Raw genomic sequence first — 12711 nt, forward strand, 5'->3', positions numbered from 1 at the left:
AAAAAAAGTATGTAAAGAAGTTGATTGTGTGTAGTTTATATATATAATGTTATTGATATTGTATAATTTATATGTATAATTGAGCAACAACAATGTTGCCCCAGGGCGAAGATGAGCATTGTTATGCCAATGGGGCTGGATACATGAGGGTTCTGAAAAATGACAACAGATGAGAAGTTTTGAGTTGTGGGTCTCCCTACCATGAGGTGGAAAAAACAAACCAAACCAAAAAGGGTGAAAGGCTCTCAGATCACCCAGAACTAGGATGAACCCAGGACCTCTGCACTCAAAAAAACACCTTCCTGTAAATCTTGATGCAACAGAAGACTAATGCCATGCTTTCTTAAAAGTGGACCATCCTCCACTTCCTTCAAAACCTGCAACTTCTAGTTTGGGTCTGACCTGAGGGGTTTTCCCAATTGCATCATTTAGCAGTGCTGGTCTTACAAGTTTGTTTTGCTGGAAAGGTCTAGATTTGAATTAGAGGTTGGAGAAAGAAAATTTCAAAGGTGATTTTGAGGGGCATATTGAAATTTGGGAGAACTGGGAGGAGGAGAGAGTAGATATAATGGGAAAGAGTTAAGAAGAAAAGAAATGGGGTATGGTTGCCAAGAAACTATTAAAGTGAGGTTTGAAAGGCAATGGCTTATCTTTTTCCAAGATTGGGGGTCTGGAGTATGGAGAGTATGACAAGTTTTGACTTAAATTGAGTGTGGACTGGAGAAGGAAATGACAAACCGCTCCAGTATCTCTGCCAAGAAAACCCCATTAGTGTCGTAAGAGTCCCGTGACTGAACAACAAATGTTGAGTATGCAGTGTTTGTATTTCTACCACAGCCAAGTGTCTCATCTTTTTATCAAGTGTAGGTTGGTCTCCCTGAAAGAAGGGACTTGAGGGATGCCTCTATACTCCAAGTTACCAAGGACAGTTTAGTGTATCTATAAGTGGGGCTAAGGGGATCTGATAAGGGGAAAGGGATATCTTAGATGGAGGTGTAACCTTCCATTGTGCAGAAGTGGAGAGTGTGAAGGGAGTAAGGATAGCTCCAAAATGCTGCCAGGGTGCTCTGAGAGAGGCAACTCTTTGTTCCCTAAGGAATGCTGGGTTACAGTCACCCAGAAATAAGATTTTGTCAAGAGGATTCCCAGAATTCCTGGTGGTGTATGTGACAGAGAGGGGGTGTCCCAAAGTCTTAGTGCTTAAGCTTCAATAGCTTCAAAAAGTGTAAGTAAGTCCTACTTACAAAAAAGAAGAAAAAACCTTGTATTTACATTTTAAAAATTTCATTTTACATTTTTACATTTTAAAAATTTTATCTTTCTTTATAAAGTTTCATATAACCAACTTGTGCTAACTACTGTAAGTCAATTTTTGAACTTTGTAAAAACTTTTCTCAGCTGCTGCTACTCACTGACTTGTAGTCCTGGCCTCAAGATCATCCAAAAAACGAGGTTTTGATGTGACCCCCACAAGTAAAAATGGGGTCAAGTGACTAAAAGGTAGCTCAATGCATAGAGTGCTGGGCCTGGAGTCAGCAAGACTTGAGTTGAAATCCAGCCTCTGTTTGCCACAGTTTCCTCATCTGTAAAATGAGCTGGAGAAGGAAATGGAAAACCACTCGAGTATGTTTGCCAAGATCCCCATGGTCCACAGGGTCATGAAGTGACTGAAGTGGCCAAGCAAGAGGACCTGCTCTCAGAAAGTAATCTGTCGGGGGCAGCTAGGTGGTGCAGTGGATAGAGCACTGGCCCTGGTTTCAGGAGGACCTGAGTTCAAATCCAGCTTCAGACACATCACACTAGCTATGTGACCCTGGGCAAGTCACTTAACCCCATTGCCTAACCAAAAAAAAAAAGTAATCTGTTGCATTGCCTATGCGACAAATGATTACAAAAGAAGTTTTCACATTTTTTTGTAAGTTTGTAGCATACTTTTAGAATTAAAAAGCTAACTGCACTAAGATTTTTGGGACAGTGTGATATAAATATCTCTGTGTAGATATTTATATCTATATGGATATAGTCACTGGAACAAAGAGTGCATGTCTATGAATAAGGTATGAGAGGACTGGAAAGGTAGGGTGACATGATGGGACCTGTGTTTTAGGAAAATCACTTTGGTGGCTCCCACTAAAGGAGGATGGACTGGAGTGGGGTAATGAGGGCCTGTACTAGAGTGGTTGCAGCGCCAGAGTGTCGAGCAAAAAGTGTCAGGAGATGTTTCAAAAGACAGGCTGGAAGTGAGAGAGGCTGAAGGGAGTTGAATGGGTTGTTTGGGACATGTTGAGTTTGAGATGTCAGAGATGGGAGATTGGAGTCAGGAGAGGTAAATGACATCAGCTGAGATTCCATAAGTGAAGTGTCACAATTTCTTTAAAAGGGGGGGGGGTGGCTTCTGAAAGCTAGGCAGGTGGTGAACTTGCAAAACTAGACTTTTTTTTTTAAATAAGGTTAGTAGTTTGGACCTTGATTTCAGCAATGAATTTGGCATTGTGGGATGAGATGGCAAAACGTGGCCTGGGTATGAAGTCAAGTTTTAGGAGCCAATAATGTTCAATAGCTTTGAAGAAAAGGGAATGGTGAATTGGGGTGCTTCTATGCTTGGGTTTAGAGTGTTGGGACACTGAGAAGTCCCAAAAGTCATGGTTAGAACAGAGTTAAGGGGTTGCTTGTTGTCTTTCAAATGCCTCAAGGGTAGAGATGTGGAAACGGGAATGTACACTCCCAAGTCCCAAGTGGCACATGGCTGCAGCAACAGGACTCAAGCTCCATGACCTAACTGATGACGGCGAGGAAAAAACATTTTGGAAAGCATCTACTGAGGCCTGGGAGACAAAACTGGCATTTGCACAGCAACATTTTTATTGCTACTTAAGGCTTCCCTGCACATCAGTTTCCTCTCTTTGTTTTTGGCATTTAAAGAAAATTGCACAAGAACAAACATTTGTATCATTTCTACTAAGACTGACGCCCTTCCCCGAAGCAAACCAGATGAAGCTTGTGCTCCTTGGGGAGACAAGACAACAAGAGAGAAGCAGAAAGGGAGCTGAATCAGAGCTGCAGCAGTGGGAGGAAGAGGCTTGTGCGTGCAGGGTCAGGAGAAGGAGCTAGGACTCGTTTTCAGTCCTTTTCTCCACAGCTCCCGGTGATTTTCCAGTTGATTCCTATTCAGTAATTTAGATCCCCACTTCTGGTGATTCCAGAATGATTCTTGGAGAGGGAGGTCTTTCTTGCAGGAAAGGTCTGACTGCAACTTTGCCAAGTCCCAAAGAATGACCCATCTTTGGTGGGTGGGTAAGTCGAGGAGCAGAAGCAGCAAGCCTGGACTAACTGTGAAGAGGGGAAGACCAATGGAAGCCATGCTGCCATTGGGTGCTGGGGCAAGATCAGGAAAACCAAGCTAATGTGCTCAGTAAACCCAGGAGACAGGAACCCACTGGGGGGAACTGCATGCCTGCTCAAAGGCCTCTTGCAATATCTTGAGGCTCTCATCAATACCATTATTTACCAGCGTGAAATCAAAATAATGTGCATATCTGTTGTGGATAGTCTCAGAATCCTTTTGCAGTTGCTGCAAAGCTTCTGACTGCAAAGAGAAAAGGAACAATTAAATGAAATTGTGTTGCCTCTACAGGTTATGAGTCTCTAAGTGCTTCCACCCCCTTCCAACCTTACATTGTTTATACTTTCGGTGTAACATTGTTCCTAGGGACACTTTAGATAACCTCTCTGATGAGTGGCTGGTTAAAAACAAGGCAAAAGGAATCCCAGTTGGGCAGCCTATGGGAGAAGGGGCGGGGGCAGGAAGAACAGGGGCTGCTTGGTCCTTAAGTGAAGGGGCTTCCACAGGACAGCCTCTTCCCCACCCCCACTCCCAGTCTTCTCCACACACCAGAGAGGGGAACAAATCTTTGTAGCCCTCAAACTTCTTCTGATTTTGATCATTCTGATTTTGTATTTATGTTAACTTAGGTTGTTTCCAGTTTTTGCAATTACATACTGCTACTCTAAACAGTAAACACATTACATGAATTGATACTGACAGAACCAGGAGAACATTGTACACAGTAACAGCAACACTGTGTAATGATCAACTTTGTTACACTTAACTCTTCTCAGCAATACAATGAACTAAAACAATTCCAAAAGACTCATGATGGAAAATGCTATCCACATCCAGAGAAAGAACTATGGAGTCTGAAATGTAGATTGAAGCATACTGTTTTTTCTTCTTTCTGGTGGTTTTTCTCTTTTGTTCTGATTTCACAACATGAATTATGTGGAAATATGTTTACTATGATTGTACATGCCTGTATCAGATTGCTTTGCCATCTTGGGGAGGGGTGGGAAGAAGAGAGAAAAAAAATTTGGAACTCAAAATCTTATAAAAGTGAATGTTGAGAACTATCTTTACGTGTAATTGGAAAAAAAATACTATTAAGTAGAAAAAATAAACAGTAAACACAGATATTTTGTTGTTATTTTTGACACTTTCAGGTAGTATATGCCCAATCATTACTACCAGACTTCTCTCCAGAAAAATTTACAAATTGTACCAGCAAAGCAACTGTTTCTCAACCTTACCAGCATTGTATTTTGCTGCTTTTGTTTAGGTATGCAGTTTAAAGGCTGTAAGGCAGTGTCTCAAAGTAGTTTTAACTTTTAACTTATCCCTTCTTAAGTTGAGCATCTTTAAGGTTATTTTTTTTTAATAAAAATTTCATTTTGAACTAGATTTTGCTGCCATCCCTTGTGACAAGAAACAACTTGTTTCTTTGAAAACCCATTTGTGTTCTTTGACCATTGTAGAGTGTGATGCACCACTCCAGCTTTGAGATTTCTTGTCTTTTTTCCTGTTTTTTGCTCTGGAGAAGTGGTTGAAATCTACTAAATTTCGTTACCTGCCTGCCTTCCTTCCTTACCCCCCCACCCGGAGAAATAGCCACCTCTCAGCTATGACTTGAGAGGTCAGCCTGCTACCTTCTATTCCTGCTAGAATTCACTAAGGAACAAACATGGGGCTCAATTCCTTTCCCAATCAGTTTTCTAAATAAACAACCCTTTCCCAATTTGTATTAACAAATACTAATCTTTTATATACATTTGGATGGGTGTTTGGTTTTATACTTCCCGGTTTCCCTCTTCACTCTTTTTTTTCCATTTAAATTTCATTCTGATTTTGTCCACCTTATAATAAATGACATAAAAAGAACAATACTACCTCAATTTACTCTTAAAGTAATAAGGAAAAGTGGAAGGAGGGGAGGGGCATTGGGTGGAGTGCCAGATCTCAAAGTGTACTCCAAACCCCCAAACACTGGTAGAGAAGCCAAAGAGCGAACCCAGTATATGACAGACCCACAGATGCCAGTTACTGAGGGAATGATTTGACTATTTGACAGAAACTGCTGGGAAAACTCAACAGACCTTTTATAGCTCTCACACCAGAGAAGAAAGGAAGAAGTTACCTGTCAGCTCAACCAAAAGGGTAAGAGTTCATGATGAAACAAGCACAAGCAGAAAGTTGGGGAAATTGATGGCAAGTTTCTCTGACAAGGAATCTCATGCAAGATTTTATACACACACACACACACACACACACACACACATTCCAATTGTAATAGATAAAAGAAATAAGCAGTTTTCAGAAGAAATCCTAGCTATCAAACAATCGTGAAAAAAATGTTTTAAATCACTAATCATTTAAAGAAATGCACATTAAATCAACATAAATGTTCCACCTCACACTCATCAGATTAGCAAAGATGATCAAAGAGGAAAATACTGGTGAGGATGTAAGAAAATAGAAACACTAATGCACTGTTGATGGGACTGTGAACTAGTCTAACCATTCTGGAGAACCACTTGGAAGGATGCCCAAGAAACCACTAAACTGAGTCACGGATACTGCTACTGGGTTTAGCCCAAGAAGATCAGAGGAAAAGACTTCAGTGTCCAAAAAATTGGACCATTGTGGAAAAGTTAAATTATGGTATTACAATGTTGTTCCATAAGAAAAGATGAAATGGAAAGTGGGAAAGGGAAAAGGAATAAGTATCTATTAAGAGCCCACTATGTGCCAGGAAATGGCAAATCACTCCAGTATCTTTGCCAAGAAAACCCAATGGACAGTATTAAAACACTAAAAAGATATGACATCAGAAGGTGAGCCCCTCAAGTTGGAAGGGCCTGGTGTGCTACGGTCTATGAGGTCACTAAGAGTCAGACATGACTGAATGACTCAGAAACACATGTGGCAGGCACTGTAGTAAGCACTTTTTACAACTATCCCACCTGATCCTCACAACAGCCCTGGGAGGAAGGTGCTGTTATTATCCTCATTTTAGAAATGGTAGGAAAGGGAGGCAGACAGAGGTTAGATGACTTGCCCAGAACCCAAAGCTAAGAAATGTCTGAGACCATATTTGAATTCAAGTCTTCTTGACTCCAGGTGGCACAGTGGATAGAGTGCTGGGTCTGAAGTCAGGGAAACATCTTCCTGAGTTTATATCTGGTCTCAAAATTCCTAGCTATGTGACCCTGGGCAAGTCACTTAACCCTGTTTGTTTCACTTCCTCATTTGTAAAATAAGCTGAAGAAGGAAAAGGCAAACCACTCCAGTATCTTTTCCAAGAAAACCCCAAATGGGGTCACAGCCTCTTGATGAAGGTGAAAGAGGAAAGTGTAAAAGCTGGCTTGAAGCTTAACATTAAAAAAAAAAAATCCAACAACAATTAAGCTTGGCAACTTGTCCCATCCCTTCCTGGCAAACAGAGGGAGAAGAAATGGAAGCAGTGTCAGATTTTATATTCTTGGGCTCAAACGTCATGGCAGATGACCACTGTAGCCACAAAATTAAAAAACTCTTGCTCCTTAAAAGGAAAATGGCAAATCTGAACAATATATGAAAAAAGCAGAGACATCACCTTGCTGACAAAGGTCCTCATAGTCAAAGCTATGGTTTTTCCAGTAGCAATGTGTGGCTGTGAGCATTGGACTATAAGCAAAACTGAGTACTGCAGAATCGACCCTTTCAAATTGTGGTGCTGGAGAAGACTTTTCAGAGTCCTTTGAACAGCATGGGGATCAATTCAATCAATTAATAAATTAACTCTGTTTACTGGAAGGTCAAATTTAAGCTGAAGCTTAAATACTTTGGCCACATAATGAGAAGACAGGAATCATTGGAAAGGACCCTGATGTTGGGAAAGATTGAAGGCAAAAGGAGAAGAGGAAGGCAGAAGATGAGATGAATAAATAGTGTCACAGAAACAATGAACACGAACTTGGAGAGACTTCAAGGGATAGAAAGACCTGGTGTGCTATGGACCATGGGGTCACGAAGAGTTGAACCACAACTTCCTGATTTCAGGCCCAGTGCCCTGTGGCACCGCCTAGCTCCCTCTGAACCAATGCAGAGCCAAGTCAGCAGAACTAGAACGAATTATAACAACAGCATAGAGAACACCACCTTTGAAAGACTTCCGAACTTTGAGCAAGGCTGAGATAATAGCCTTCTTCCTCCTCCTTCTCCTCTGAGGATTTTGTGGCTATATTATGACAATACATAATATATTACATATTATATATTGTCGCCATGGGGCTCTATACATAATAGGCACTAAATAAATATTTCTTGAATATTCTGAAATATTTCTATCAAGATCTTTGGAATCCCAATTTGGACATCCAACTTTTACTCCCAGTTTGATGTTATTGAAAAAATCTGGTAATCATTTGCCAGGCAGCATACTTAACAGAAGTCTTATCCAAGTGTTACAAGCCAGTCACTGTGCTATCTGAATAGCGTTCCATCCACAAGGAGATCAGAAATTTTGTTAAATGCCTTCAGTTTTCCCATATAGATCTACCTGGTCTTGGCAAACCCACACTGGCACGGGATATCCCGTTCACAACTGGGAAAAGGGGGATCTGTACAGATCCTAAAACCCAGTTTTAAAAATCCTAATCCTTTTAAATAGCCTGAAACATTTTCCAATTTTTTAAATAGCATACACATCAGAAACTAACTCTAAATGCTATGGAGACACTTTAATTCTTGTTGTTATTTGTTTGTTTGTTTGTTTTTTGTGAGGTAGTTGGGGTTAAGTGACTTGCCCAGAGTCACACAGCTTAGTGAGTGTTATGTGTCTGAGGGCGGATTTGAACACACTTTAATTCTTTTTGTTTGTTTGTTTGTTTTTTGTGAGGCAACAGGGGTTAAGTGACTTGCCCAGAGTCACACAGCTAGTAAGTGTTATGTGTCTGAAGGTAGATTTGAACTCAGGTCCTCCTGACTCCAGGGTTGATGCTCTATCCACTGCACCACCTAGTTGCCCCCATGCTTTAATTCTTGATCAACTTCAAGGACTCAAGAGACATTTCTATCCAGCTCCTAGGAGACAATCTTGGCAATCTATACAGAGACAATCACGTAGGCAAAATCACCACCAAGTCACCATGACTCTGCCATACAAAGGACACAGGAAGGAAGCTGACTGTCTTCCTTAGTTTTAAGCAACAATACACTTTTTCAAACTATCTTCCTAAGTACTGTTTTCTCCAGAGAAATTTCAAGCAAGCAGTAGATCTGCATATTGGAAGGGCACTTCTCTTTGGCCTGTGCTCTCTGGCCCTCCTCTGAGTACTGACCTCAATTCATACTTCTCAGTGTGCATGAATAGGGCAGGGGCCTATTCAGGAATGGTTTTTTTCTTCTTGTCCTTAGTATCAGACATTGCCTAGGGTAGGTGCTTAATGAACACTCTGAATTAAATAGAATTTCCTTAAAGGTGGGATTGCAGGGGAGATGTGAGAGATGTTTTCCCAAAAGAACCATATCAAATATGGAGTATCTCTCCTTGTACTATAATAATGAACTATTCCCTTAACCCTTTTTAGCAGCTACTTCCTTTGGGATGAAAAGGAAGCCATTCTCAAAAAGGTGTCACTGCAGACAGCTGGATAATAATACCTAGCTCTCACCCCACCTCTACTGTGGAGTGGCCCAGGGGTTCCAGGCCTTCCTTTCTTCTCTCTCTCACCATCATTTATCTTGTAACTTCCCCAGACAAGGGTTCTGCCTTTGCAGAATGGTATGGTATAGGGGCAGTTAGTTAAACATACCTTCCAGTCATGGGGTGGGGGGTAGTGGGGTGGGCAGGGAGCAGGCAGGGAAAAAGAAAACCATTTAGTCTCACAAGCAGACCTGAAGACCAGACACCTCAATCTTGCAGCTGATGATTTAGTTTGGGCAAAAAAAGTTCAGAATCCAAGGAATCCAAGAGAACAGTCCTCTTGTTTTAAAGGGGAAGAGGCTCAGAGAAAGGAAAGCAAGAACGAAGGAAGAAAAGAATAAGAGATAAACATGAAAATAGGCCTATAAAGAAAGGGAAAGAGCTGGGAGATTGAGAGTCATATCTCGAGTGCAGCAAGTAGGTTAAAAAGAGGATGACAGCTGGAAGGGGTGAGTTTTCTAGGTCCATCCCTTCTCTCTGCCTCCAGGGGTTTATCAAAAATATCATTGATTTAATAGAGGCAAGGAGCAGTCAGAATGGGTGCTACACAGATCCCAGAGTGTGCCCTCTCCATGTTTAGTCCCAGGTCTTCCTCCTCCTTCCCCCAATGCCATCCCACCTGATGGGCCTTGTCTGTCGGAGCAATGAACACGATGAAGGGGGACAGTTCTGCCGTCCGAATAATCTTCAGGGTCTGGGAGGGAAAGAGGGAAGAAACGAGAGTAAATAAGAACAGTAACTTCAGCCAATATACTCTGCCTCACTTGAGCCTCTTAAGAGCTCTGCCTGGGAGAGAGGTACAATAGACACTGGTATCTTCCTTTGCTGGATGCTGAGAGGTTCCAGATCTGAACCCAAGGCTCTGCTGACACCAAGGCTTGTGCTCGTAGCACTACCATGCTGCTCCTCATGCAATAGTGACCCTTAGAAATCAGCACTTTGCTACATGGTGGGGCCCTGGACATCAGGTTTGACCTCCACTTTCTTCAGATCCATTTGCAGAAATGCTTGCTTGCTGTCTCTTATGATCCAGGGAAGGTGATCTGTGTGACCTCAGCCAAGGCCCTTCCTATTTCTGGGCCTTAGTCTCCTCTAAAATGAGCATTGGAAACAAGTGGGCAGGTTGAGCCTGGAGGAGAAGCCTCAGCGGGACCTGTGGGCTAGGAGGGCTGGCCTGAAGAAGAGGGCCTCAAACCAGGGGCAGAGGCAGCCTGAAGGTTGGTGTCTGAGAAAGCTTCCCAATTCTTAGAGCTCCCCCAAGGCAACCCTCAGCAGAAAGAAGCAGGATGACAATGTGCATCTGTGTTGCATTGAGAAGGCTCTTGTTGTAGTACAGTGGGAATCCAAACATTGCGAACTAAAGATCTGGTAATTTCAGATCAAAGAAAGGAGGGTGTGTAAGCAAGGCCAGGGAAATACTGACGTTCCCTTTTCTATTACTGGTTTCTCAACCTCCAAAGTCATAATTTTTTTTTTCCCACTAAGCAATGGCTAGTGAGTGTTATGTGTCTGAGGCCAGATTTGAGCTCAGGTCCTCCTGACTCCAGGGCTGGTGCTCTATCCAGTGCGCCACCTAGCTGCTCCCATAAATTACTTCCTTTTTTTTTTTTTAAAGGCAATTGGGGGTAAGTGACTTGCCCAGGGTCATACAGCTAGTAAGTGTTATGTGTCTGAGGCCAGATTTGAATTCAGGTCCTCCTGACTCCAGGGCCAGTGCTCGACCCACTGCGCCACCTAGCTGCTCTTCCCATAAATTATTTGAGGGGAAGATTTGCAAACCTGTGTGTATGACCTCAAAGAAGAGATGTAAGAAGGTGCCTCCTCCTCACATACACACAACTATAGGTGGTCAGGGTTTGGTTTGAGGGAAACAGAAACATTCCACTCATCTAAAGTGACAGAAGGAACACAGCAATTAAACAAATAATTAAACAAATACTTCCCTGCATGGCACTCTCCCTTGGTAAACAAAGTTTCCATAGTGTCTTAGGAAGAGAGAACTCAAAGGTTTCCAGAAACCTTGAAGTCATAGACCCTTCTCCCTCCCCTGCCCCCCCCCCACTTTTGGCAGGCTGAGGGAGCCTATGGGCCTCTTCTCAGAAGAATTTTTTTTGTTTTTGTTTTTTGTTTTAGGCAATTGGCGTTAAGTGACTTGTCCAGGGTCACACAGCTAGTAAGTGTCAAGTGTTTGGTCTGAGGCTGGTCCTCCTGACTTCAGGGCCGGTGCTCTATCCACTTTGCCACCTAGCTGCCCCTTCAGAAGAATTTTTTAAAGGTGTGAAATAAAATTCATAAGATTACAAAGGAAAGCAATTGCACTGAAAGAGAATTACTAAAAAAAAGTTTTTTTTAAAAACCCACCATGTTCCCAGCCTTGATCCAAGGCTGCATGTCAAATCCTAAATGTAGCAATAGCCCTTCTCCATGAGAGGAGAAAAAGGGACTTGTAAGAGCTGGCCTGAGCTCACACACCAACCCAATCCATTTCAGGGACAGATTCAGCTGACTGGGGCTACACAAATAAATCCATCCATCCATCCATCCATCCATCTATCCATCCTTCCTTCCTTCCTTCCTCCCTCCCCCCTCTTCTTGGCCAGCACAACACTAAGTCATAGCAGGCCTCAGGATCCAACAAATAACAGGTGGTCTCTTTTCTCAAAGGACACCCTTGCCCTTCCCCCACCAACCTGAAGCCAGGTCTTCTTGCTATCGTCATTAAGTATGGTAGCCTCACCATTTCCTACTATCTAGTAATGGCTACTCCACTGGCATGCTTTTCTATTTCAACCAACTGAAGCTAGCAGGCAGCAAAGTGCTTTGGCCCAGCCCCCTGCCCATCCATGAGGCCCAGGACCTCATTCCATTCACCTGGGGCTCAATGTCCAGGACGGCAACTTTGTCCTGCTGATGGATCTGGTGCAGTGTCTCAAATTTGGTGCCAAACATGTTGCCCTGGTAGCTGCCAAATTCTAAGAACTCATTGGCTGAGATATTCTTGGTCATCTCCTCAGTGGAGATGAAGTGATAATCCTTCCCATTTTCTTCACTCTTCTTTGGAGGTCGGGTGGTATCTGCAGAAAAGAGCCGACAACACTCAAGTCCATCAGCTGGACTATCACCCTTGCCTCCTGACTAGTCTGCCAAACTTATCTTCCCAAAGCAGAGGGCTGCCCAGGTCACGTCCCTGCTCAAAGGCCTTCACTTGTTGCCTACTGCCTAATGTACCGATGCCTCTGTTCGGCATTTAAAATCCTTCACAACCTTTTTCCCCACTTATTTCATGTTATTTTCTACCCTCACCACCCCCACACTCTGTTTCAGTCAAACTGGCCAATTTGTTGTTTCCCATGTATAACACTGCATCTTTCATCACCATGCCTTTACAATGTGTTCCCCATGCCTGGTATGCCCTCCCTCCTCACTGCTGCCTTGCCTCCTTTAGAATGCCTTCAAGATTTCTTCCAGATGGCCCAGCAGGAGGCCTTTCCTGGTGTGACCTTCTCTCCTTCCTATAAAAGGACTTTCTGTTTATTTTGCATTTACTTCTGTATGCAGTATTGTATCTCTCCCAGCCCCCCTTATCTCCACCCAGTAGAATGGGTGATCCTTAAAAACTGGGATTGTTTTGCATTTTGTTTTTGTATACCTTGCGGATTTCGAGGGAGATGGGAGGGGAAAATTTGGAACTATG

The 12711-nt window shown here is 42.8% G+C and overlaps 1 protein-coding gene across 1 annotated transcript in view; it reads right to left on the reverse strand.

Moving 5' to 3' along the window:
• Window positions 1-2839: 2839 nt before the first annotated feature.
• Window positions 2840-12711, reverse strand: part of MPP1 (membrane palmitoylated protein 1) — a 75781-nt gene continuing 65909 nt past the window's right edge. The window contains exons 10-12 of the mRNA XM_027838961.1: window positions 11889-12091; window positions 9637-9711; window positions 2840-3586 (exon numbers count right to left, since the gene is read on the reverse strand). Of these exons, the coding sequence (XP_027694762.1) occupies window positions 3410-3586; window positions 9637-9711; window positions 11889-12091 (455 nt within the window). The 3' untranslated portion in view covers window positions 2840-3409. The remainder of the gene's footprint in view (window positions 3587-9636; window positions 9712-11888; window positions 12092-12711) is intronic.

Source organism: Vombatus ursinus, unplaced genomic scaffold (assembly GCF_900497805.2).
Source record: "Vombatus ursinus unplaced genomic scaffold, bare-nosed wombat genome assembly UNPS02014831.1, whole genome shotgun sequence".
Taxonomy (NCBI): Eukaryota; Metazoa; Chordata; class Mammalia; order Diprotodontia; family Vombatidae; genus Vombatus; species Vombatus ursinus.